Below are 27,107 nucleotides of genomic sequence, written 5' to 3'. Positions count from 1 at the left end.
GCAATTATGATAGTATTGCTGCCACTCATTAAATGCCATAGTGTTCAGCCTATTAAACAACAAGTGAAATTGGAAGGAAAGAGTTAGTTGTTGAGTGGAAACAATTATCCAGTATTTCTGCTGCAATTCTATCCAGCAATAACTTTCTTGGGATTTTCTTAAAAGAACAAAGACACCCTGGCTATAAGAAGCAAAAAAATCCTGGGAGAAGAAACTGTGTCTTGGCTTTTCACCTCTCCAAAAATGAGAGGAATTTAATGGTAAATTCTTGTACTATAATGATCCTATGAATCGCCAGCCAAAAATGATGTACCATACTGTACCATACTCCACACTAGGAGGCATTTTATTATAAAACTATATTTTGACTTAAAGTAATTTTTATAATATATTTAGTTGCACCTGGTTGACCTCACCTTCAAAGAAACATCACAGAAAGTTATCATCTGGATACCACTCTTCAATTAGTTCACATTATAAAATATTAAACTACATTTGCATTATGATTTCAATAAATCAAGAATTCTGAGCCATATTTCCTCCAATATGACCTATCTTTAGGGAGACATTTAGGCATTTGTCAATAACACATTAACTCTTTCAGAAGCAGAGTAACCCTACCACTTGGCTACTGAAGTTAATTGAGGCTTTGAAACCATTAACATGTCCATGTGCTGTTCTTTCATTTTAAAAGCTTTACATTTCCTAGGTTGTGTTGTATATCATGTCTTTGCAGCTGGTGTCATAAAGCATTGTACATCCATACTGTCTTCTTGAGTGATCTCAGAGTACCTATTAGACATTTATTCTTGTAACACTGAACTGGCTCTTCCTAGTCCTGTGGCATGTCACAATGATTTATTTAATGGAAAAATTCACAGCCTGATCACATGCTGAATTAAGAATGTGCTCCTAATAAGTCTATCCAGATTCTCGACAATGCCATTTATGGAGAAATTTCCATTTAGAATTCTTTGGCAAGTATTGAATCCATTTAAGCAATTCAGAGAGAGAAAGAGAGAGAGAGAGAGAGAGAGAAAGACAGAGAGAGAGATCCATCATTTTTCTGCTAGTAAAGTAAGATGAAAATTATGTAAGCCAGAGAAAAATATAGCTCAAAATTGAAGTATAATGACTGTGAGTAATGTTAATGATCCATTTTTCCTTTCTAAAATTACAGAAACATGGACAGTAGTTACAGACAATTGGTAATGTTCTTTGCCCTCTGAAAATTTCCATTGGGAAAGGTGGAAATTACAATTTGATCTGATGCATTTTAATTAATATAGTCAGTAGTGGATGTCAGCATACCAAACTTTTATCAAACTGTTCTTGAACTTGCCTGAGTCTTAATGTGTTAAATTATTTTCATATGGTATTCTTATATAGAGATGATAGAACAGTTCATCAGTATAGTCCATCCTTTCCAAATCACCCACATCGAAAGCTGTCTAAACATTTTTTTGGTCTGAACCAGGTGATGAGTTATGTTGTTCTGAATAGTAGGACTTTAATGATATTAAATTATTATGCATAATTATCAGTAATGTTAGTAGAATCAAATGCAATCATTACCATTTTTTCACACTATGACAGAGCATTTGCTCCAAATTAACTGAATAATAGGGAAGAAAAATTACATCTTTGCAATCGGGTTTTGTTTCCAGAAATTAAATGCAACCAGCTCATCAGAAGGAAGCACAGTTGATGTAGCCCCACCCCGAGAAGGCGAACAGGCTGAAACTGAACCTGAGGAAGACCTTAAACCAGAAGCTTGTTTTACTGAAGGTAAACAAGCTCTCGTATGATTAAACGTAATCTCCCGTTTCTTTATAGAGACTGACCATTTGAAGGAAATATTTCAAAGAAATGGTGAAGGCATGTGTATCTTTGTTTTTCTCTATTCTTAGAGAAATGTTAATTTCTCAATATTTCCATATTATACTATAGCAGTGACTGTACCGGCACAATTAAGATGAATTGACATGTCTTTTTTTGTTTTGTTTTTAGTCCTCCAGAATGTGGAGAAGTTAATACTATGAGATAAATGGCATTCTGGAATGTCATCTCATTGATACAGCAGTCCCTTCAGACCTCATTGTCAATGTGGTGATCTGATTTATAGATACTGCAATAATTACACCCCACCCCTTACAGTTTCAAATGTGGTTAATTTGTGCTGTGAACCAGAGCTGTTTGGGGATGAGCTTTGGCAGGGAGGACAGTAGTTCTCACAGTGACCAATACAGCCACTTGCATACAAATCAATAAAGATTTGCTGACTGGATGTGATTGGATTTCATCCAATGAATAGAAGCTCCGAGTTAGAGTGGATGGAAGTCAGAAATATCATGAAAGCAAAGAGGGGAAGACAAAGGAATCTAGATACTGACTGACAAAATGAGTCATAGGTGTGACTACAAAAGGCACTGAGGCTGAAAGTAAATTAGCTTGGCAAAACTGACAGTGGCTGATACCTGGGAAGATGGGGATGTTCTGTGCATGAAAGGGAGGGAGGAAAAAACCAGGATCACGTCAAAAAAATGAATAAACAATTCAAACGTGGTTTATCCCCAAACCTGAGAAGTGTTCTTGGACCCTATTTCTATCAATGACCTTGAGGCAAAGAGAGATCCTAACTAACTAGTATTCCAGGAAGAAACCATTTATACTCAAGCAACTCTTGGTGAAGTAATTCCTTAAGTTCTAGATAGCTGGCTGAATATCTAAGTCTGAGATTGATTCATTATACAGAAAGGAGGCTGAAGATGGCTAGAGAATGGAGACACCAGTTACCCTATTAAATGATCTGAGCCTGACGTGGGGAGGGAGCAACGAAGTTTATTTTTTCCTAAGGGTAAAATACATTTGTCTAATTTATTATATTTAATCTTATCTTTTAGGATGTATTAAAAAGTTTCCATTCTGTCAAGTAAGTATAGAAGAAGGCAAAGGAAAGGTGTGGTGGCATCTTCGGAAAACCTGCTACAGCATTGTTGAGCACAACTGGTTTGAGACATTCATTGTCTTCATGATCCTTCTTAGTAGTGGTGCTTTGGTAAGTGAGATGCATATTGGCAAGAATCAGGTTCTAGTAAAATAGCTTATTCTCCAAAAATGCCAAAAGCATACACTGAGTTTAAGAAGCAAAAGAGGAGGTATGGGTGCCTGGCAGTGCTTGGCTCCCAGGATTTCTGCAAAATTCAGTACAGAATAAATCAGGACTGTGAAGACCAGATGGAATTTCTCATCTGGTGTTTATCTAACAGATGTTTTCCTCACTGAGAAAACCATTTACAGAGACATTCTGTAACTAAGTTACCTTCCACGTCAAATACCATCCAGTTCTCCCTAATAATCATATTAGCATTTATGGACTAAAAGTGTATCTTGTTTTATGTCTAATCAATTTATTCTTTTAAAATAAGCCAGATTATTCAGATAATCATTCGAGGTTATGTTGGAATAGGCCAAGTCTCTCCCTCATTAACAAAAATTCTAGCTATTTTTTGAATTTATATTACTTCTCTTAAAGCATGTCTTTGTAGCCATAGTTGAAATAGAGATTTTGGGGTGAGAGGCAGGGGAAAAAATCCATACTAAATCAGTAAAGATATTGACATTTCTTTAACAACACTTTCCATGAGTTTTAGTCCTTAAATTTTGACTGATGTTCAATGCTTGTCTGATATTAGCTAATATTTATCAAATTATTGCTTTGTGATCAGTATTACATTAAGAATTTTATCAAGTATTTGGGGAAGGCAAGCCATTTAAGTAAAATAAAAGCATTCTTCATTCACAGGCATTTGAAGATATCTACATTGAACAGCGAAAGACTATCAAAACCATGTTAGAATATGCTGACAAAGTCTTCACTTATATATTCATCCTGGAAATGCTTCTCAAATGGGTAGCTTATGGATTTCAAACATATTTCACTAATGCCTGGTGCTGGCTAGATTTCTTGATCGTCGATGTAAGTACACTGAGTGATTTCTATAAAATTATTTTTAAGAGGCAAATTTGACATTCCATATACTTCTCTAATTGACTTTTGAGAAGCTAGTTTCATTAATGCTGACACAATTATGCAGTTATCTTTTAAAAATGTATAATAAATGCAAACATGAGAAAAGACTTACGGAAAAGAGTAGACAAGGTCCTAAAAATGTGGACAGTGGTAAGAGAAAAGACAGAAAGAGTGGTCCTATGTCACAAGAAGACAGTTCTTCTGTTTCTGAAAGTTAAGGACCTCAAGTTAAGGAATAGCTTTAAAAAAATCAGTATTACTTGACAGATCTAAGCATTTATTAACAGTTCAGTAAAAAAAATCAAGGAAGTAAAATGAAGACAAATTTGAGGACAGAAATCGTGAGAACTGATCTTTAATCCCTTACATGTTATTAAATAGTGTTAAAATAACCTACGCTGTATTCATTCAGCCACATACCCACAGACAGTAAAATGCACTTCTCTTCTTAAATCAGTAGTTAGCCCAGTAGCTAATCAGATATTTACCACGCAGAGAGCTAGGTGTAAGAGCCCTGCACAGAATCTGATTACCCTGGGTGAGTAGTCATGGGAATGCTGCCAAAAATGGGATCTGTCTGACTCGCAGACTTTTTTAATTCTTAGCAATTTAGAGGCACTGGGGCAAAATGACAGTCATCTGGTTCTTTGCCATCTGTGATACTCCATTGCACAAGGCCTCATAGCCTCCCAATAAAACAAGGTGCTTTAAGCACCTCTAGCTGTTTCCTAGCAATCATAAAGCACTTTATTTTTAGCTCTAACGTTTGCCACTATGAATCAATGATTGTGGTATGTGTCCATTCATTCTTCTTATCATTTTTGACAAGTACGGGTCTATCTAAATTCTATTCCCCTTTCTCCTACACATACATACTCATTATTCTATAACCAAAATGCATTTAACTCTTTGACTTGAGAAAAAAATCTGCTGCCATGTCACTTTTAATAGATCACAAAAGACTTTCAATTTCTATGGCTGGTCTTTAGTGAATAATAGAGATGACTTTCAATATGATCCTCAAAAACTACTCATAAAGGGAAATTTAATATTCTCATATTCTGCAGCTGGAATAGATCTTAAAGAATAACTAGCATTTATCCTAGACAATTTTCTAAAGTGTTTATTCTTAATTGAAGCCTCAGTTTAAAGAATTATCCAAAAATAACACAACTACTTTAAAACAAAGCTAAGAATAGTGTACAAATTTCCTAATTCTCAATTCAGCGCTCCTTTACCCCACTAATTTCTTATCTAACTGGTATAAATGTAGTATTAATTTTTTGTCAAATTGGCTTTAGGATTTAGCATTCATAATCTCCAGCTTCTCCCTGAAATGATGAAACACTAAACACATTTAGGAATCTTCTCTGATTCAAAAGGATTTCGTCATGTATAAAGATCATTTACAAATGTAATAGAAATTCTCGAGAAAACTGAAATGTATTGAATATTTACATTTACTGAAATTTACATTCACTGAAATACTACATTGCACTTTTAGTATTTCCATGTATTTCACCCATATAGAAGATATGAATATAATGTAAAATCTCACAAGAGTAGGGGCTTGTATCGTGTTTGTATCCTTAGACACCTGATATAGACATGTATCTATCCAGTTTTCCCAACACCATTGGTTGAATAGACAGTCTTTACCCCACTGTATGTTCCTGCCTCCTTTGTCACAGCTTAAATGACCATGTAGGCATGGATTTATTTCTGGACTCTCTGTTCTGTTCCTTTGATCTATCGGTCTGTTTTTATGCCAGTATCATGCTGTTTTGATTATTACCATATAGCCTTTAGTATAGTTTGATATCAGGTAGTGTGATACCTCCAATTTTGTTCTTCTTTCTCAAAGTTGCTGTGGCTATTCAGGGTTTTTTGTGGTTCCATATAAATTTTAAGATTATTTGTTCTAGCTCCGCAAAAAATGCCATTGGTAATTTTGATAGGGATTGCACTGAATCTATACATTGTTTTGAGTAAGATGGACAGTTTAATGATATTAATTCTTCCTATCCATGAGCACAATGTATGCTTCCATTTGTATCTTCTTCAATTTCTTTCTTCAGTGTCATAGTTTTCCAAGTACAGGTCTTCTCTATCACTCCTGACAACCACTCAATCAGCAAAATTCTCCACGTTACCAACTAAAAAATGAATTGGGTCTGGACCCTCCTCTTCAACACCCACATCATTATGACTAATTGGACCAAGCAATGACTTAATAAGGGTTCTCCCTGCCTTCAGTTATAACCTTTTTAAATGCCTCCCTTAGAAAGATCCCCATGGCTCTTTGTCTTCTTAAAGGCCATCCCATGGGCTACCATACCAACTTATCAGCTAGGATTCTAAAGGCAGATAAGGATTTTCACGTATGATATTAATAACACATGATATTAATAACTAGCCTTTGTCGTAATTCATTTAATCTTCACAACCACTGAGACATCTATTGCTATGATCTCGATTTTGTAGATGAGGAAATTGAGGCAGAGTAGTTACTTAGCTGTTAAGTGACTATCTAACATATGTGTATTATGTAAAATGTCAGAAACAATTCCTATTTTCCCAGAAAAAAAAAATCAAACCTCAGGATAGATTCATAATTACATACCCAATAAACATGAATATTTTTCCAGTAGTGTACTTGATTAAAGATGATGCATCCATAAATAAAAATACTGTGATTTGTCTTTTCAGCATAAAAAAAATCAGGTAGTGTTATTTTGCTCTAATCATCTTGAAATTATTGAATTATAGAATTCCAAACAAGGAGGTAAACTTAGAAATTACCTGGTTCAAAGTCCCCGTTTAAAAAAATGGTGTTTGTAATTTAAATGAAATTGCTGTACACTCCATGGCTCTGTGTACCACACAGCCATCTGCAGTGATGCACCAGCAGAATTTACTCATCCATTCCCCAAGAGATGAACACTTAGATTATCTTCAGCCTCCCACTGCCATATACCACACACATACACACACACACACACACACACACACACACACAATGGCATAATGACCAAGATGTTTGCTTTTATACATGTATAGCTGGTAAGCATGGTGAATTTTCTAATCATGTACCAAGTTCAAGACAAATAAACTGCAAAAGCCTAAGACAGAATTAGAAGCGTGTCAAAAGCAAAGAGACAGTCCCTGAGTTACAAACTCTCCTTACATAAAAATGAACTCTCTTTCCTGACTAATATTGCATAGAAACTATTTTTTGCATCTCAGACACTGGATATCCTTCACTCCCTTCCTGCTGTGAACCTTACCCATCCCAGCTGGCCAAACCCACCATCTGCAGTATCCTCAGTGTCCTGTAGTCACCAATAGCCCCTTGCCACCACTTCCATGGCAGCTTTGTACCTGGTCCTCACCATTACCTGTCCCCAGTGTAGCAACAGCCTAGCAGATAGGAAAGAGGACTGTTTTAGAGTGGCATGGGGGAGGTGTGCACCTAGCAATCTGAGGACCAGGTGCCCTTGCACGAAGAAATACTGAGTTAGTCCACATGCTATTTAAACCCTATGGTACAGTTAATGGAAAATCCTCAATTGCATGATGTGTTGAAGAGGCTTTTGTGGTCTCACAGGTGTCACAACATGGATTATTATTTCTGTGTTCTGACTTCTGTAGCAGAGATAGATTTTACGTAAGCTGTATCGGTGTGCTATTCCATTCTGCTCTCCTGCAGGGATGGAGAGAGGTGGATGATGGGACTCAAAAGTGCTCACCTTTCCTGTATAGGGACTTCCAATCGATTCTGTTTTCAGTGCCATCTGTTACCCCCGTTTTAAGGGAACCTGGTGCCTCTAGGTCGGGAGCCTTTTAACAGTTCATTGGAACAGTTTGATTTCTTGGGTTTCTGTTGCTTTGGCTTTGCTGAGGAAGTAATCACTTCTGTGTTCTCCATAGTCCAGAATTTGTGGTCTTTTCCCACCTTCTCTGTTTGTACTCCTTTGCTTTCCTGCTAATTGAGTTTCAATAGGGAGTTTAAATAAATGTGTTGTTCAAGCAAATAGAATAAAGGAAAATTTGGAGAAAATCGGTATGTTATACTATTTGGTTACTGACCTTTTTGTCACTGATTTGTAGGAGTTCTTTTTATATTAAAGAAATTCGCTATTTTGTCATAAGTGGTACGACTATTTTTCCTATTAAGAGTTTTTGTCTCTGTTTCTTTGTTATCTGGAAATTTTTCATATTGATTTATTCAAATTTATCAGTCTTCTTTTTCTTCTTAATTTTTTCCATGCTTATGAAGACCATTTCCCTTCAAGAATATTATTTTTTTATCATTTAAATATTTTCTTTTTTTTTCGAGTTTTACAATTTGAGTTTTGTTTCTTCATCCATTTTTATTTAATGTTTTAATTTCTGATCAATCTGGAACTTATTTTGGTGTAAGGAGTGAGGTGAGGCTCCAATATTATTTTCCTCACAATTGTTTCTCATTTCCATTGTTCTTTTTACCTCTCATTTAAAATGCTACTCCTACCTACATGCTAACTCTCAGTATGTCTTGGGTCTAATTTACATTCATTTTGTTTCATTCATTTCTCTTTTCTACTAAATGACAATTTTAATTATTGCAGATTTGTAATTAGTTTTAATATAAGATGGAATTTGTCATCTCTGATTGCTCTTCTTCTTAAAACAATATGTCAGATTATCTTATTCTTTTTTCTTCTAATATTTAAACATTTGTGTAGTTCCAAAAGACACACAAATTGTAAAAAAAAAAAAAAAAAGAAAAAATATATCTGTACTTAAAATAATTATATCATTCTTTGAAAAAATTTTCATTTTATTCCGTTGGTTTTCTTTTGAGGTCAACAATAATATATCTACAAATAATGACTTTTTCCATTTTGAAAAATTCTTATAGCTCTTAATTCTTTTTCCAGAAAGTTTTGAATAGTAATGTTAGTCATGGGCATATTATTTTATTTCTGGTTTTAATGGGAATGCTTCTAGATTTCACCATAAAAAATTATATGAACTTTTGGATTGAAATGCATTATTTGAATGTATGGAGGTGATCATATGGTTTTAATCTTTTAACTGTTTATATTGAACTTAAACACTCATCTTTAGCCATTTTTAAGGGAAATAAATTCATATCACTTGGTTCATTAACGAGTCACAGGACTTCCAGGGTCTTTGTCAGAACCATAAATCCCTTCTGCTTTATTCTTTTCCTTCTCAGTCTCAGCTGTCACAGGAATGTTGAAAAATGTGGATGACAACTAAACCACCTGTGAAACATCTAGCACAGACAGTTTCATACAGTAGTATTTGCTGTGTAGTGAGGCATCAAGAATCATGTAAATGTGTACTGAAAATTCAGTTTTTGGCAAAAGGTTTCTATTATATTAGGTTGGTGGAAAAGTAAATGCGGTTTTTGCAATTACTTTTAACCTTTTAAACTGCAAAACTTTTGCACCAACCTAATCATTTGTACATATTAGCAAGTGTGCCTTTCATGTTTGGCACAAAAGTGATGAAGATTAAAACACTATGTATTTAAAGGTTGAGGACAAAGTTGCTGAGGTGGAAAACATTGGACTTGAAAACAGAAGACCTAATTCTAGTTATGAGTTTGCCCCTTGCTACTTTTCCTTGGACTAGTGACTATTTGACTACTCTGAGACAGAGATAATGAGTGAAAAAGATCACTGTAAGTTGTAAAGCACCCTACCAATATAGGAATTATTTTCAAATTTTAAGTATATTGCAAATCTAAATTACTTATTTCAAAATTGCCTTTAAAGCATATTAAGTTTTTCACAATAGTTATCTCAATAAAATCAGTTTATGTGCTACATAAAATAACATGAGCACTAATGTCCAGATTCTCTAGAAACACACAGAAATCCCCCAGTGTGGGTGATTATATGCAAATGGTACCTCCCACCCTTTGAACCCACAACTTCCAATCCTTCCAGTACCTCCTAGTTCTAACTATTACCCTTTCAAAGCATGAGCTTCCTTACTGTAAGGTCTTGATAAATTTGCAGCCATTTACCTTTAAACAGAGGACTTGGGTGGGAGGATGAGGGAAGTCTTCAGAAAGCAGCTCCAGAAATATAAAGATGTTAACGCTTTTGAGGAGCCCAGAATATAGAAGCCTGTGCATTCCCTAATAACCTCTCCCATCTTTCCAGTCTTCTGTAGCAGCAAATACTAGACAGAAATGAATAGCTCAATAAATTATCCTGTCACTACTCAAGTTTAACTTCAAGTCATTTATTTTTCTGTTCAATTTTGTGAGATGTATGCTAAATTAAACAAGGAGGGGACAGTGGCTCCATTTGCTTTGGAAGCCATGGTTCTGGTTTTGGCATCACCCTTCAGACCTTGTGTTCTTGGTCAGATCATTGTTTTCATCTGACCTCACAGGATTATTGGGGGGATTCATTTAGATCCATGTTCAACAGCCCTTTTCACAAGAAATTAAGCCCTAATGCCCTTAAGCCACCCAATGGATATAATGAATTAATTTCTTTCCTATGCATCAAGGAAAGCACTGAGAAGATAATCACTCAAGTCATTTTTTTTATTTTGTAGTTCAGATGAGGAACATATTTTTTATAATGGATGCAAAGGTTGATATGGTTTTTAAGTCAGATAACTTGGGTTCAAGCCCCAAATCCATCTTTTTGCTTTTGGGGGAATAGATGGCAGAGGGGCCAGGAGGTGACTCAAATTCCACCAGGAAAAATTCAAAAGTACCTAATTCTTTAGATTTATATGTGTAAGGCACTTAGAACAGAACCTAGCACATAGTAAACTTTCACTGAGTATTATGTTGAAAGCAAGTCAAAGCAAATAATCTTCCACAAAAAAAAGACATGTCTTCTTTAATCTTTCACATATTTAAGTAAAATTTAACATGTGTGTAAATATTAGAAAGATGTGGTATCACCCTGCATGAGAAATGCATATTCTAAAGCATAAGTCTAAGAGTTTGGGTAAAAATTTCTTTATTGTTATGAAACTAGAACACGGTCCGATGAAATGTTTTTCCAGGTAATGTTTTCTCCTTTTGTTTATTTATGCAACACATATTGGCTAAAGCATATTCAACCAGACAGTATTAGGCACATTAAGAGAAGAATGTTTCATCTCAGCCCATGAAAAGTTTATTATAACCTGGAAGGGAAGAAAATTATCGAACTGATTGATTCTATTACATGGTAAATGCCTCCATTACACATAACCAAGATACTACATAATTTCAGGAAAGAAACATGATGTCTAACCAACGACATTAAGTGTAGATCTATGGCGGCTACGGCTTTTGAACCAAATCCTGAATCATCAGTGATATATATACACATGTTTAACAGGGCTCCATGGGTGAAATGTCTAACTGGAGGAGTTTACAAATGTTTATAAAAATAGTCAAGGACTCGGTTTCACTGGTATGAAAAGCAATAATATGAGATGGGGCTGGCAATATAAAACGATCCCACTATGTGGAAGATAAAGGCTGCCAAGACATGTCTGAAGTTTCATATCGTTGTCACTAAAGAATAGACAGCACATCCTATTCTTTCAGTCAGCAGTTTATTTCCTGGTGGACTAATTAATAATTTTTTTTTCTTTCGTAGGTTTCTTTGGTTAGCTTGGTAGCCAATGCTCTCGGCTACTCAGAACTTGGTGCCATCAAATCCCTCCGGACACTAAGAGCTTTAAGACCTCTAAGAGCTTTATCCCGGTTTGAAGGCATGAGGGTAAGAAGAGTAGACCTCTCTAATGATTCATGTCAAAATTAAATGTAGGTCATGATTTAGATACAGAGAGGCGTCATATTCTCTTGAAATTTATTTAACAGAATTACAGAGTTTCAGTCAGTAATCTGAGTGATCACTAAGTCTAGCCTCCTGAAACTGAAACAGGTCCTCAAAACTTGTGACAGAACTAGGACTAGAATCCAGGTCAACTGATGGCAGTTCAAGGATGTTTCCACAAAATCCCCAAACCATGTGCTGCCGTTTATTTCATTCCATTACTTATACATTTTGAAATGACTATTTACTACAGACATTCATCCTAGGAGGGGATTTTCTTCCTCAATAGGTAGCTTTACTCCTCAAAAATTACTGATAATGAATGAAAGGTAAAATGGGTTTTGTGTGCTTTTACTTCTTCAATTAATATCAGTAAGAAAAATAGTTCTTGTACTAGAAAACAACACTAAAATGTAGCCTCTGACAAAATCTATATATCCTAAGCAAACAAAGTAGGGGGTTAGGCTAATTAAGCATTAGAGGCAACCCCTGGGGTTTGCTCTCTTATAAGTGAGCATTTTGAATGAGGTTCACTTTTTCTATAGCACTCGTATTTTCCTTTCTAACACTCTTCCTTAATGTGTATTGTATGTATCTAAACATACTCACTTATATACACACCCGCTTGCCACAGCCCTCAAAATACTACCCTGTTTCTCCGAAAATAAGACCTAGCCGGACAATCAGCTCTACTGTGTCTTTTGGAGCAAAAATATAAGACCCGGTATTATTTTTTATATATATATAATATTATGTTATTATATTATTATATTATATTATATTATATTATATTATATTATATTATATTATATTATACTATATTATATAAGACCCAGTGTTATATTATAGTAAAATAAGACTGGGTCTTATATTAATTTTTGCTCGAAAAGACGCATGAGAGCTGATTGTTTGGCTAGGTCTTATTTTCGGGGAAACACGGTATATAGCACAAAGGCCAGCTTTGTTTAATCCAGCTTGCAAATGCACATGTATATTGAATTTCTTCTAGGTAATGGAGCCTTTATGTTAGGAGGTAGTTTGTTTGGGCAATAAAAACATTTCAGCCTTGACTTTGAGATTCACTCACCAAGAAAAATGAAACCATTCTCCAGACTTTTCAGCAGCACTGCAAGCAAGGAAATACTTGGTTTTACATTATAACTTCATTTCTTTGTTACTTGATAAGAAAATCACAAGACAAAATTTATAAAAATTATTTCACAATTTCAGGTTCTTTTCACACCAATCTTTTACCACTACTGACATTACCTATGCCCTCATCTGGTTGTACGGTTTCATATTAAGAATTCATTTTTGAGGAGGAGATAGCAATTAAATAAGATAAAAACACTTATAAAATTTGCGCCACTCTGAAAAATATTCTGTTTGAAAATTTTTTTAATTCAGTCATTTAGCAGAATTAACATCCTAGCTATAAAATGTAAAATATACTACGCATTTTTTTTGATAAGAGGACTTGTGGAGGTCATTTGACCAAATTTTAGTGGCAAAAAATACCTGGCGTAAGTATAATATATTTGACTTAGTTTGAAAAAGAAACAAAATCCAAATAGCAAATGAAATTTTTAAAATTTTGGGTTTCAGGTTTTGACATCAATTAAAAAATTTTTGGTGTTGATTTCTAAAATAATATTTATGATATTTTAAAATAAAACAATAGTTTCATTTAGTATAAATGCTTAACAAAATAGTCCAATATAAACCAGATTAAATTAGATAAGAAAAGATACTGCTGACCTCCCTAGAGATTTCAAAATACATTTTAATCTCTTCTGAATTTAATTAGAGAAAAGGTGACTAAATTTTCCCTTCATGGAGTAGGTTGGCCTGGTGAAGTAACATGTGCCCCAAAGTGAATATTAGAGAGATTCGCAATAATAATAATGGGGACACATTTGGTGATTTTGTATCCAGAGATAAATTCTATCTCATTTCATAATTTAATAATGTACTTTTTAAAACTGGGATTTACCAATAGGGGAAAAAGGACCTTGTAAATTCCTAATCCTATTCTTCATAGCCATGAAAAGTTAACTTGATCTTCAGATACAGATTTAATACATTATTAATACTTTTTTATTGCAAAAAGGTTTGTTTAGCCGTGCTTTCCAATTATCAATCACTCATTAACATGCTTGAAAATTAAAATTCATTGCTGAATGATGATTATTTCTTCTGTTGGTATTTAATGCATTTTTTTCTTTTTTTCCCCAGCATACAAATATTTTCTGACTCCATCTTACTATATCAGGTTTTGTTTATTTCTTTTCACACTTTGACATATTTTGCTTTCCTTAAATCCTTTAGCTCTTTCATTGTGTCACTGTTTATTTTCCCTTATCAAGTATGTCCTAGAAAATATCAGAAGAAACTCGTCCATCTATAGTTTTATTTAACTCTTTTCTCCCCCATTTTAGTATTAAGTAAATGAAAGAAATGTTTTCCACTTTGGTACTTTGTAAGCTGTCTTATCCTCATCTCTTCTTCTAGGTGGTTGTGAATGCTCTTGTGGGAGCAATTCCCTCCATCATGAACGTGCTGTTGGTTTGTCTCATCTTCTGGCTGATCTTTAGCATCATGGGTGTGAATTTGTTTGCTGGCAAGTTCTACCATTGTGTTAACACAACAACAGGTACCATGTTTGAAGTTAGTGAAGTCAACAATTTTAGCGATTGTCAGGCTCTTGGCAAGCAAGCTCGGTGGAAAAATGTGAAAGTAAACTTTGATAATGTTGGTGCTGGCTATCTCGCATTGCTTCAAGTGGTAAGTGGCTACTCTGTTTGTTTTGAAAACGTTTTCAAAATGTTTCAAGTAAGATCATTTATCTGACGTTCTTTGAATGATTAATACCTGAAAGTGCAGAAGTTAGTTGATAATAACACCTATACTATTAGCTTGACTTGACTGTAAAGAAGGTGTTTTGCAGTTATTTTATAATGTATTTCTCCCAGTATTCTGCTTTTAATATGTTTTAATGTGATTTTATATTTCTGCTTTCCATTTGTTCTTATTATATTACTGAGGGCTATTGTGCTACTACCATTTTTAGTTTTGTAGCAATGAATGCCAAAGGAGCAATTTTGTGTATTAAAGTAATAATACATATATTGTAGTAATGAATTAAATGTATGGATTATTAGCCAATTAATAACTGTGCCAACATCTAAGGAGTATGATTCTACAGTCTATGGAAATCCAGATTTTATGGAATGGATTTCAAAATGTGTAATGTTTAACAAGTTTGACTTAAGTTACAGTATATTACCTAATCAATAAACACAACTGAGTTGTGTTTAAACATGCCATATGTTGGAATAGAGCTTACCTTTTGGTGTGAAAGTATTTGGGACCGAGATGGAAGTTTCATGAATCTAGTTAAATTTTACTGTAGAAAAAAATAGAAAACCTTCCAAAAATAACATAGAAAACGAGTTCCGGACTATAGACAAAATCTTGTTCTATTTGGATTTCATTTCTTCATTCAATTCATTTCAATCTCTTTATAGAAAATTTCATAATATTGTACGAAAGTCATTTGTACTGATATTATCAGATTTTCATATAGTCAAATGCATATTCTTGGAGTAGGTTCTTATGCAGAATTCAAAAATATGTTGTTTACAGGCCACATTTAAAGGCTGGATGGACATTATGTATGCAGCTGTTGATTCACGAGATGTAAGTATCACTCAAATACTATTTATAGCTACTAGCTTTTCCATAGTGAACATTTGAGATTATTTAATTAAAAGGCACAGAATTTTATATTAGATGTAATCAGATCATTCACTATTGTATGTAGAAATTATCTTTTTAAGCCAATATACTTCATTATAGATGATTTTTTTGGTTAACATGTCTAATATATATATTACAAAGATATCTAACTGCATGGATCAGAAGACACAAGATTGGTCTCGTAAATGAGGCTCTTAAGATTGGGAAAGTTGCTCAGCGGAGAAGTAACTTGTCTCTCTCCCTATCCCTAGAGAGTATGATAAGCCAGGGTCTGTGAAGCTTCCAAAAATACCATGATAAAGCAAGCAAGTTTCAGTGAAACTCAATTTTAAAAATAGGAATAAAAATAATTCCTCAGAACATAACTGTTTATGCTGAATTTTCCTCCTAGAAGTCCATGTTCTGTTATTATCTCCAAGAGCTAGCATTCCCAAACCCAAACTGAAAATATCACAAAAAAGTATAAAAAGAAAGTATAATAAGACTAAGAAAAGGCTCAAAATATTTTCCATGTTTATACCACTGTGATTTACTCTAAAGAAAATGTACAGGTAAGCCACAATGGGAAAACAGATGCAAGCAATTATAAAAATTACAAACTTTCACTATACTACAGCATACTAATTTGAGAAAAGAATTGTTTTTGTAGAACACAATCTCAAGGCAAAAATAGATCTATATTAAGTAACAACACATCAAATTGTTAATTTAGTTCAAGTATTTATTGTGTTTTAAAATATTTAATATTTTCCATATTATTTAGGTTAAACTTCAGCCTGTATATGAAGAAAATCTGTATATGTATTTATACTTTGTCATCTTTATCATCTTTGGGTCATTCTTCACTCTGAATCTATTCATTGGTGTCATCATAGATAACTTCAACCAACAGAAAAAGAAGATAAGTATTCCTCAGCTCTAACTTTTCTCCATTCTGAGGTTCTCTGTTATATGCCCAGGTAACCAGGATACTTGCAGTCATGACAGACTTAGATCATTTTGATGTTCTTTTCCATTCACAATATGGTTAACTCGATGCAGAGGATTCCCCCTTCTGCACTGAGTGGCACCTCTCCAGGTTCATCCTCCATAGATCTGCTACAGTGTCTTTGTCACCCAAAAATGTGTCCTCTACTTCAAAACATCCAGTGGGCCTCCTATGCTTTATCCTTGTTTACAGAACCTCTCAGGAATTATTTCCACCCAGTTTCCAAGCTTCATCTTCTCCCAAACTCCATTTTCTACATCTGTTTCCCTACTGCTCAGTCACTACCCACCCACCATCAACACTATCTCTTGCTACATACACAGCTACATGGATATTCTGCCCTTTTCTGAACAAGCCATGTTCTTGTACCTCCATGATTTTACATAGGGTAATTTCTCTTCCTGGAATCCTTTGCTTTGCAAGCCCTTAATCTCCTTTGAGGTCTAGCTTAAGGGGACTCTCGTATATAAAGCCCATTTCTGAGTCTTGCAATTTATGGATTACTCTGCCGTACCTGTAGTGCTTTTTAAATTTTTTTCATGTAGACACTGTCATACATCTATGTAAATCTGATATCAGATACATTGTCTACCACACAGGAAGAGCTCAAAAAATGTTAAATAAAAAAGTAAAACTGTCAGCAGTGAAACAGACTAAGAAAACATTTTTTCTTTCATGAAAATATATTTGAGACCTCTGATCCTCCTTCTCAATACAATCTAATCAAATTAAGACCCTATGCTAATCATAGTTTTATGTGGTTATGGGTTTTCCAGAATATTAAAGTACTAAGAATTTCACATAAATGGGAAAAGCAGAATAAATATATATGAAGCAGCATGATATCCATTTAAATACTGAGAAAGGACTAAAGGAAAGACTCAGAAATATTTTTGTATAAGTGCTGTTGTAGCACATGTTGGGATTGTAACCAGTTTTATACTATGTCTTTACTTTGGAGGTCAAGATATCTTTATGACAGAGGAACAGAAAAAATATTACAATGCAATGAAGAAACTTGGATCCAAGAAACCGCAGAAACCCATACCTCGGCCAGCAGTAAGAATGACTCTTCTTTAACATTTCAAAGCCTTATTTCCATATGATGAAACTGGGCAGTGCTCTGAACACATGGGTGATAACACCAATACGTAATAAGTAATATGCCCCAATTGTGACGTCCATATTGTGTAAGACAATTCACAACTGCTACATTCAATCAGAATTACTAAGTGCTTTAAAAGGGGCAATGATCCTTCCAGTTTGTCAGTTCAAAGCTTCCAACTCAGGGTTCTCGATAACTCTTTCCAAAGCAGGCTTCATGCTCGTGCTGCCACACTACTGCTGCCAACATTTTACCCAGTTCCTGCTCCTCTGATCTTATTATAAGGGACCCTCTTGTCCTTTCACGAAGATGGAGTTTTCCAGATTTCCCATCCCCTACCCATGGCCTCCTTCTCTGCTGGTTGTTCTCTTTATTTTTATGACTAGATAACAAACTTAACCTTTTTAGAAAAGAGAAGGGTACCATCAAAATAGTCTGTTTCACCACATACGCAAAAAAGAAAAAGATTTATTCAGAATGCATACTCTGTAGAGCTTCCTAATAGGAAGGTACAATAATGTATTATGCTCAGAGAGCATATACTCTAACTCATCTACTCTCTGGGATGAGTAAGGAATAAGGAAACTGAGGCCCAAAGAAGGTACGTATCACACAAAGTCACAAAGCCTGTAACTGCTAGAACTGGGACACGACCAGGTCTCATGAATCCTATAAATGATTTTACTTTACCATGTTTTTAAGAATAGTTGGAGCTGAGTAAGGTATTCAAAAGGGCATGAACCTGCTTTACTCGGGTCACTTAAACATTATAGTCACAAGAGGTAGAATTAAATAGAAAATGACTGATATTTTGAGGGAGGGAGAGATGGGAAGAAGATACTATCAAAGTCCTAAAGCACGGATAAATGGGGTATTCGTTCATCTAAAAGTCTGTCTATACAAACCTAGTTAGTAAACGTTCATTATTAGTTGTCATTTTTATAAATGTTATCATAGTAATTAAAATCAAACAAAGCCCATACACATCATCAGCCAATGGCTACTAATTATGCTTTGTTCTTGTCATATGACTTTTTTCATTTTTTTTCTCTTTTTTCAATGTGAAGCAAAATGGAGCACAAAGAATTGTTTGGGGTAATGTGAGAAGGGTGTACATCTCACAGCCATGTGTGGAAGAACTTCTGCAATTTTACTGGATTGCTATCTACTAACTATGCATATGAACCTTCTCTGTCCTCTCTCTTTGTCTAGAACAAATTCCAAGGCATGGTCTTCGATTTTGTAACCAGACAAGTCTTTGATATCAGCATTATGATCCTCATCTGCCTCAACATGGTCACCATGATGGTGGAAACTGACGACCAGAGCAAATATATGACTCTAGTTTTATCCCGGATTAACCTTGTGTTCATTGTCCTGTTTACTGGAGAATTTGTGCTAAAGCTTATGTCCCTCAGATACTACTACTTCACCATAGGCTGGAACATCTTTGATTTTGTGGTGGTGATTCTCTCCATTGTAGGTAAGAACACCCTTAATTAAAGAGAGGTACAGTTGGAAGTCCCCCAAGGCCTGACAGCTCTGTAACATGGAAATCACATCTGAGAATTGTAATGCGTGTAGACCTAAAGTTGAACACTCTTGTTCATTTTCCTCTGTCTGAAGAATGTTTGTATTCAAAAATAGAAAACAATATATATGGAGATTTCAGAAATAGCCTTTGTTTGAAATTGGCACATTTCATATGTGAGGATAATGCTTCATAGAAATTGGGTGTGTATAATCTTAAATTGCCATACCCTATCTGCGATTATTTAATTTGTTGGATTTGTAAAAATCCACATTGGTTTATAATATTACACCAGAAGTGTATAAAACTTTATCACCTTTAATTGCTGAATTAAGGAGTAGATCTAAAAACAGAGGGTGCCAAAAAAATGTATACACACGTTTTAAGAAAGGAAAAAACTGTATTAAAATTGTAATACTCAATATATACCAATAACAAAAGATGAATACACGTCATATGTATACATTTTTTTGGCACCCCCGGTATTTAGCAAAGGTTTATACTCATAACAAATTTGTTGTTCTCATAGACCTTGCAAAGATAAAGTATTCATATAAGTATATTAACTGTTTTGCTATTTTCTATATTTTTCCATAGGCATGTTTCTGGCTGAGCTGATAGAAAAATATTTTGTGTCCCCTACCTTGTTCCGAGTGATCCGTCTGGCCAGGATTGGCCGAATCCTACGTCTGATCAAAGGGGCCAAAGGGATCCGCACGCTGCTCTTTGCGCTGATGATGTCCCTTCCTGCGTTGTTTAACATCGGCCTCCTGCTCTTCCTCGTCATGTTCATCTACGCCATCTTTGGAATGTCCAACTTCGCCTATGTTAAAAAGGAAGCTGGAATTGATGACATGTTCAACTTCGAAACCTTTGGCAACAGCATGATCTGCTTGTTCCAGATTACCACCTCTGCTGGCTGGGATGGTTTGTTGTCACCTATTCTCAACAGCGCACCACCCGACTGTGACCCTGACACAATTCACCCTGGAAGCTCAGTTAAAGGAGACTGTGGGAACCCATCTGTCGGGATTTTCTTTTTTGTCAGTTACATCATCATATCATTTCTGGTTGTGGTGAACATGTACATCGCCGTCATCCTGGAGAATTTCAGTGTTGCTACTGAAGAAAGTGCAGAGCCCCTGAGTGAGGATGACTTTGAGATGTTCTACGAGGTTTGGGAGAAGTTTGATCCCGATGCCACCCAGTTTATAGAGTTCTCCAAGCTCTCTGATTTTGCAGCTGCCCTGGATCCTCCTCTTCTCATAGCAAAGCCAAACAAAGTCCAGCTCATCGCCATGGATCTGCCCATGGTCAGTGGGGACCGGATCCACTGCCTTGACATTTTATTTGCCTTTACAAAGCGTGTTTTGGGTGAGAGTGGAGAGATGGATGCCCTTCGAATACAGATGGAGGACAGGTTCATGGCTTCGAACCCCTCCAAGGTCTCCTATGAGCCCATCACAACCACTTTGAAACGCAAACAAGAGGAGGTGTCAGCTGCTATCATTCAGCGTAATTTCAGATGTTATCTTTTAAGGCAAAGGTTAAAAAACGTATCAAGTAAATATAATAAAGAGGCAGTCAAAGGGAGGGTTGACTTACCTATAAAAGGTGAGATGATTATTGACAAATTAAATGGAAACTCCACCCCAGAAAAAACAGATGGAAGTTCCTCTACCACCTCTCCTCCTTCCTATGATAGTGTAACAAAGCCAGACAAAGAAAAGTTTGAGAAAGACAAACCAGAAAAAGAAAGCAAAGGGAAAGAGGTCAGGGAAAATCAAAAGTGAAAAGAAAATAAAGAATTATCTTTGTGATCAACTGTTTACAGCCTACGAAGGTAAAGTCTACGTGTCAACTGGACTCCCAGAGGTCTATGCCAAACTGACTGTTTTAACAAATATTCATGGTCAGTGCCTATAACAAGACAGTGACCTCTCTGTCACTACAACTCTGTGAGTCAGGGTATAAACATCGACAAAATGTTGCTGTTTTCATTACCCACTGACACTGCTGAGGAGAAACACAACAACTATCTAGACTGTAGGGATAGTTGTGCAAAGTGATTGTTGTAACTACACCAAACACCTTTAGTACAGTACTTGCATCCATTCTATTTTTAACTTCCATATCCACCATATTTTTACAAAATTTGTTCTAGTAGATTTCCCTGGTCACTAATTCATAGCTTAGTCATAATATTATGTCACTATTTTTGTAAATGACATTTAAGTTGAGAAAAAAAGGATATAAGAGCCCTGTATTCCTACTCCAAAAGTTTCTCAAATAATCAAGACAAAAATGTTTTGTCTGAGAGATAAATTTTTTTCTCAAAACCTGAAAAAGATGCTAATGTCAACAATTTCAGGTACTTCCATTTTCTAGATGATTTTAATTTTGAAAGTGTTTTAGTCTGTTTTGTTTGTTTATATCTGAACAGTTATGTGCCTGTAAAGTTTCCTCTAATTTTTAAAGGATTATTTTTATGCAAAGTATTCAGTTTCAGCAAGTGCAAATTTTATTCCAAGTTCCAGAGCTCTATATTTAATTTTGGTTAAATGCTTTCCAAAAAAAGTAATCTAATAAATCTGTTCTAGAAAGTATATCTGAAGTATCTCTTTAGAATAGTTGTTCTACTTTCTGCTGCAGTATTGCTTTGCCATCTTCTGCTCTTAGCAAAGCTGACACTTTATGTCAATTAAACACCCTCTGTTATGTAAATAGTTATTTTATCCTGTGGTGCATTTTAGGGCATATATATATATATATATATTGCCTAATAAACAACTTCTATTAAATCAAATATGTACCACAGTGTATGTGTTTTTTTGCGAGCTTCCAACAGGGATGTATCCTGTACCATTCATTAAACATCAGTAGCTTGAGTCTGTCACTAATGCATGTTAATATTGCCTATGCTGCTCTATTTTACTCAATCCATTCTTCATAAGTCTTGTTTAGAAGTCACATGTTGATGGTAGAGTGAATTCAACAAGCTTTCTGTCTAGTATGTCAAGCAGAATAACTTGCAGTTATTTAAAAGCACTTTTACTTCTGCATATTTAATTTGAGTATCGTATGATGTTTCTCTAGATTTCAAGGATATACACTGTGTACTGCCTGTTGTCAAAACCTATACTTCATATTTTGCTAAAAATATGTCCAAAACTTGTTTAAATATAAATAATGTAAAAATATGATCAATTTTATTTGTTGCATTTTGTACATAAGAAAATTATTTTCAGGTTGATGACATGGCAATTTATTTTACTTTATGCTTTTGCTTTTTATTTTTAATCACAACTCCAAACTTTTGAATCCATAAGACTTTTCAATGGATAATTTCCTAAAATAAAAGTTAGACACTGGGTTTTGTGGATTTCTTTGTTATATTTTCTACCATGTCAACAGGAGATACATTGGTCAAAAATTCAAACCTAGATAATTTTCTACCAACTATGGTTGCCTCAATACAACCCTTTATTCATGGAAGGTTTTTTTTCTTTTTACTCAACTTTTGTAGTACTTGCTTATGCAGACTAGTCTTATTTTTTTAATTCCTGCTGCACTAAAGCTATTAGAGATAAAATATGGGTTCTGTTCTTTCTATCCATGAACAAAATGGCAAAGTGTGCAATTATCTAACATGATATAATTTTTTTGTTTTTTGCACAAACCAAAAATTAAATGTTGATTCATTTTACAAAACTATTTACTTGTAGTGTATTGATGAATTGCATGCAGAGAATTGCTATTACTGAAAGAATGGTGAGTTAACGTCATTATTGAGCCAAAAGAATAAATATTTCATTTTTTATTGTATTTAATTTCCTGACCTCTGGTTTTTTTATTGTTGGAAGTTTAAAAACATACATAATTATTGAAACCTGTACTTGGTCTGACATTTCTATACATAAAAGTTCATATGCATTTTATAATAAAGAAGTGCATGATTCACTAAGCAGTACTACAGAATAAAGGCTATTAAAAACAGTGTTGTGAACTTTTGTGTGTGCAAAGGATCACACCCACCTGGTCCAACTTGCAGGTCCAATAACAATAATAGCTATCTACAATTATTATCAATTTAAATTAATTACCTTGGCTATTAGCACTTTAATCTCAACTCCTTTCACTATGATTGATACTATCTCCAAATTTCTTGATAGTTAATATATATTATATACTTTGTTATTTCAATGAATCTTATGAACTCCTATTTACAGAAAAAGTATCAATGATGTAGAGATTGAGGATTTATATGAATTTTTTTCAGGGTCCCTTGGATTTATGTCAGGTCAAAATGAAACATTTATTCTCAGTGGGAAACTCCAGTTGCAATGCATATTTTTTTGAAGATGAACTGCATCTAAATATGCATTTCATACTACCCCAACATAAACAATATAAGGTGACTTAATTGGAATCAATTGGCTTCTTTCTGCTCAAGTCAATTTTCAGATCTTGCCAATACCACAGAGAAGTCAAGTACCACTTTTCAAAATCCTTAGCCTTTTAATGTATACTATTATGTAATCATTAGTTAAGCAATCTATTAATTGATGTGCATTATATCTAAATGATCATCTTCCAAAATAGTCAGAAGAGTCAAGATACTTTTTAAAACGTTACTCAGATAATTTTAAATAGACAGAAATACAACATTTGGCCTTGACTTTAGCCCCATTAAAAGCCTTCTTGTCCTCAAAAATTTTATACCACAAAGTTGAAGGATGCTTTAAATAACTGAAAGGAAGGCTATTATTTCTTCATTTTTCTTCTGTGTGATCTTACAGATTTCTAAAAGACAACACATGATATATAACAGGAGAGATTAAAAAAAATTATTAATCATTTGTAAAACTGTCTCAAACCACAAGTTACTTACTTCCTGGTATACTAATTAACATTTGCCACAAAACTTGAAGAAGTTGGGCTAAAGTTTTGTATTCCCTAGAATACTGTTTTTATCACAAATGAATAAAAAAATGCACATCATTCTTTTACCTTATAATAATATCTAATATGTTTTATTCTTTTCACAAGGAAAAGAATTAAAAATTTCATGCATCTAAACATTTGTTGTTACTCCTAAGGGTCCTTTTGGTGGCAGTGTTTCTCCTCTCCTTTTCTCCCCAGAATCTCTCTGTCCTCTGTAATACTGCCACCCTGTTTCCCCAAAAATAAGACCTAGCTGGACAATCAGCTCTAATGCATCTTTTGGAGCAAAAATTAATATAAGTCCCGGTATTATTATATATATTACATTACATTACATTACATTACATTACATTACATTACATTACATTACATTACATTATATTATATTATATTATATTAAAGACCCCGTCTTATTTTACTATAATATATGACCGGGTCTTATATTAATTTTTGCTCCAAAGGTCGCATTAGAGCTAACGTCCAGCTAGGTCTTATTTTGGAGGAAACACGGCAGTTAACATGCTGAAGTACATATCTGAAACCTTCTAAACCTGACAATCAGTTTCCTCTTATCATGGAGTAAAAAAAAAAAAAAAAGAAATGCTGTGAATAATCAGCCCTCACATATTCCACTACTATCACCTACCATTTGGCCACCACTCCCCAACTCATGCTCCTCCTTCCCCCACAGAATCACATGATTGCCAATTACACAATGTTTTGATATTTCTCCTGTCTTGGCACATGCTACTCTCTTTGCCTGAAGTGTTCTTCCCTCTCCTTTTTTCTCTGGTAAATCATTGCTCATTTTTTAAGAACTGGCTCAAATATCATCATCTATAAAAGCTGCCTCAGATTTCTCCAAGTAAAGTATATTATTTCCCCTCAGACTTCCTATGATGGTATGTATTATACCATGCTATATTACATCCTTTGCATTTATCTCTTCTAAAAGACTGTAGTACATCCAAGGTATGGAACACACCTCATTAATTTTTTTTAACCCTTCTTTCCTTTGTCAGCAATGAGAGGCAGAGCATCAGTGACTATCAGTATTCAGATATATTGCTGGAATTGATTCTTGTTGGAACACACAAAAATATCTAAGTGCCAAACAATACAAGGAATTTTTTTTCAGACCTTACTGAGAATGACTCTCAAATTTATTAGCATCTAAATTCAGATAATCCACCTTTATAATCAGTTGAAAATATACAAATACTGTATACCTTGTTAACTGATTTACAATTAATGTCTATGTTCTAACAGAAATTACTGAAACAAAAACTTCATTTCATTAATTCTATGAGAGAAACAATAGTTTATCCTCAATTAGAAATATGTTGCATGAATAAAAAAAGCTTTTTTAAAATTTCAGTACCTTAATCATATAGATATATTCTTCACTTTTGATAATTCATGAGTACACGGTAGTGTGATAGCTTTTGGATTTTGTTAATGAATATATATTTCCATCATGTAATGAGACAACTATCCTAAAATCTTACTATCATAAAATACCTAAGAACAGAATAAACTATTTTAAAAGACCAGTTTAATGTATGGTTGGGCTTACAAGAAAGCAAGGGCAATTCCCTAGGGCTGACAAAAAAAGGTAAGTGAGCACTGAACTCAGAGACAGCTCTTTGGATCCTAGTGACGTATACCGTAGCTTGATTTTAATTGTCTGCATACAGGGAATAGAAGACAAATATTTGGATCCAATAAGAGTTGGAGATTCTAAATAAATTCAAGACCCACAAAAAGATACACACCTAATGAAAACATTTTTAAAAATCAACCTTGCAAAAGCAGATAGAAAGGCAACTTGGCAAGGAAACTTCTGTCTTCTCTTAGCTCTGGATTTATAGAAATACTCTCTCCTGAGATTCATAGCCCATAGGCCCAGAATTCACCTGGACTTATGGCCCAAATGTATACTCCCTGCCTAGTACTGGAAGTCAAAATACTGCAAGCCAAAACTTCAATTAAAGCAGACACAAGTTGCTAGTGATTCTAGGCTCCTGGTAGAAATTTACTGAAATCCTTTCTGAAAGACCACACCTCAGTCCAGACCTCACATATCCCACAAATAAAGTCCAAGAAATGTGAACTCACAATAAGAGAAATAACAAAGTAACCAATGAGAAAACAAAGCTACAGAACAAGAGGAGAACATATCAATAGTCTTAAGATATAGGATATAAGCATGTTTAATAGTATTAAAATATAAAAGAGAAATTAAAATATGAATAATGAGTAAGAGACAAACTATGGGACACACTTGGAGAATATTATGCTAATTCTAGAAATAAAGAATGTAATAATTGAAATTAAAACAAAATGGAAGACGTAAAGCAGGTTACATGGAAATGAAGAGAGAAATAGGGAATTAACATCTGAAAAAATTATACACAAAACAGCAGATACAAAGATATGAAATACATGAAAAACCTTAAGAGAAATTAAGCACGTGTTGAGAAGAAATTGGAATTCCATAATTAGAATTCCAAAAGGAAAATTAAAATATATCCTATGACTGCTTACATAATGACTAAGAATTTTCCATTATTGATAATGGACATAAATCTTAACATTCAGGAATCACACAAAAATCCTAATCAAGGTAAATAAAGGAAAGCCCTACTCAGGCATAAGTTAATAAATTTCAGAACAATAAAGTCCTAGAGAAAATCTTAAAAGTAACTAGAAAAGAAATACAAACTAAACAGAACAATTTGAATATAACAGTAATTACAAAAATATTATAAAAATGTTAAATACGTATTCTACATACAGAAAAACTCTCTTTAATAAAGAGGAAATTAAAATATTTTCAGATAAACAAAAAAGAAGATATTTTATTGCCAATAAAATCTCACAAAAGAAATACCTGAAATACATATACTTCAAGAAGAAGAAAAATTATTTCATCA

The 27,107-nt window shown here is 34.2% G+C and overlaps 1 protein-coding gene across 8 annotated transcripts in view; it reads left to right on the top strand.

The window, feature by feature from the left end:
• Nucleotides 1-23,052, top strand: part of SCN3A (sodium voltage-gated channel alpha subunit 3) — a 105,895-nt gene extending 82,843 nt beyond the window's left edge. For all 8 annotated transcript variants that reach the window (XM_088794531.1, XM_019727328.3, XM_088794532.1 and 5 more), the window contains 10 exons: nucleotides 1,668-1,788; nucleotides 2,904-3,058; nucleotides 3,806-3,979; nucleotides 11,665-11,787; nucleotides 14,356-14,628; nucleotides 15,490-15,543; nucleotides 16,367-16,504; nucleotides 17,546-17,650; nucleotides 18,909-19,179; nucleotides 19,825-23,052. In XM_088794531.1, coding sequence (XP_088650657.1) covers nucleotides 1,668-1,788; nucleotides 2,904-3,058; nucleotides 3,806-3,979; nucleotides 11,665-11,787; nucleotides 14,356-14,628; nucleotides 15,490-15,543; nucleotides 16,367-16,504; nucleotides 17,546-17,650; nucleotides 18,909-19,179; nucleotides 19,825-21,020 — 2,610 coding nt within the window. In that variant the 3' untranslated portion in view covers nucleotides 21,021-23,052. The remainder of the gene's footprint in view (nucleotides 1-1,667; nucleotides 1,789-2,903; nucleotides 3,059-3,805; nucleotides 3,980-11,664; nucleotides 11,788-14,355; nucleotides 14,629-15,489; nucleotides 15,544-16,366; nucleotides 16,505-17,545; nucleotides 17,651-18,908; nucleotides 19,180-19,824) is intronic.
• The last annotated feature ends 4,055 nt before the right edge of the window (nucleotides 23,053-27,107 follow it).

This window comes from Rhinolophus sinicus, chromosome 17 (genome assembly GCF_057876585.1).
Source record: "Rhinolophus sinicus isolate RSI-liver-muscle chromosome 17, RSI-T2T, whole genome shotgun sequence".
NCBI classification, from domain to species: Eukaryota; Metazoa; Chordata; class Mammalia; order Chiroptera; family Rhinolophidae; genus Rhinolophus; species Rhinolophus sinicus.
This window is presented reverse-complemented; position numbering and strand designations above follow the sequence as displayed.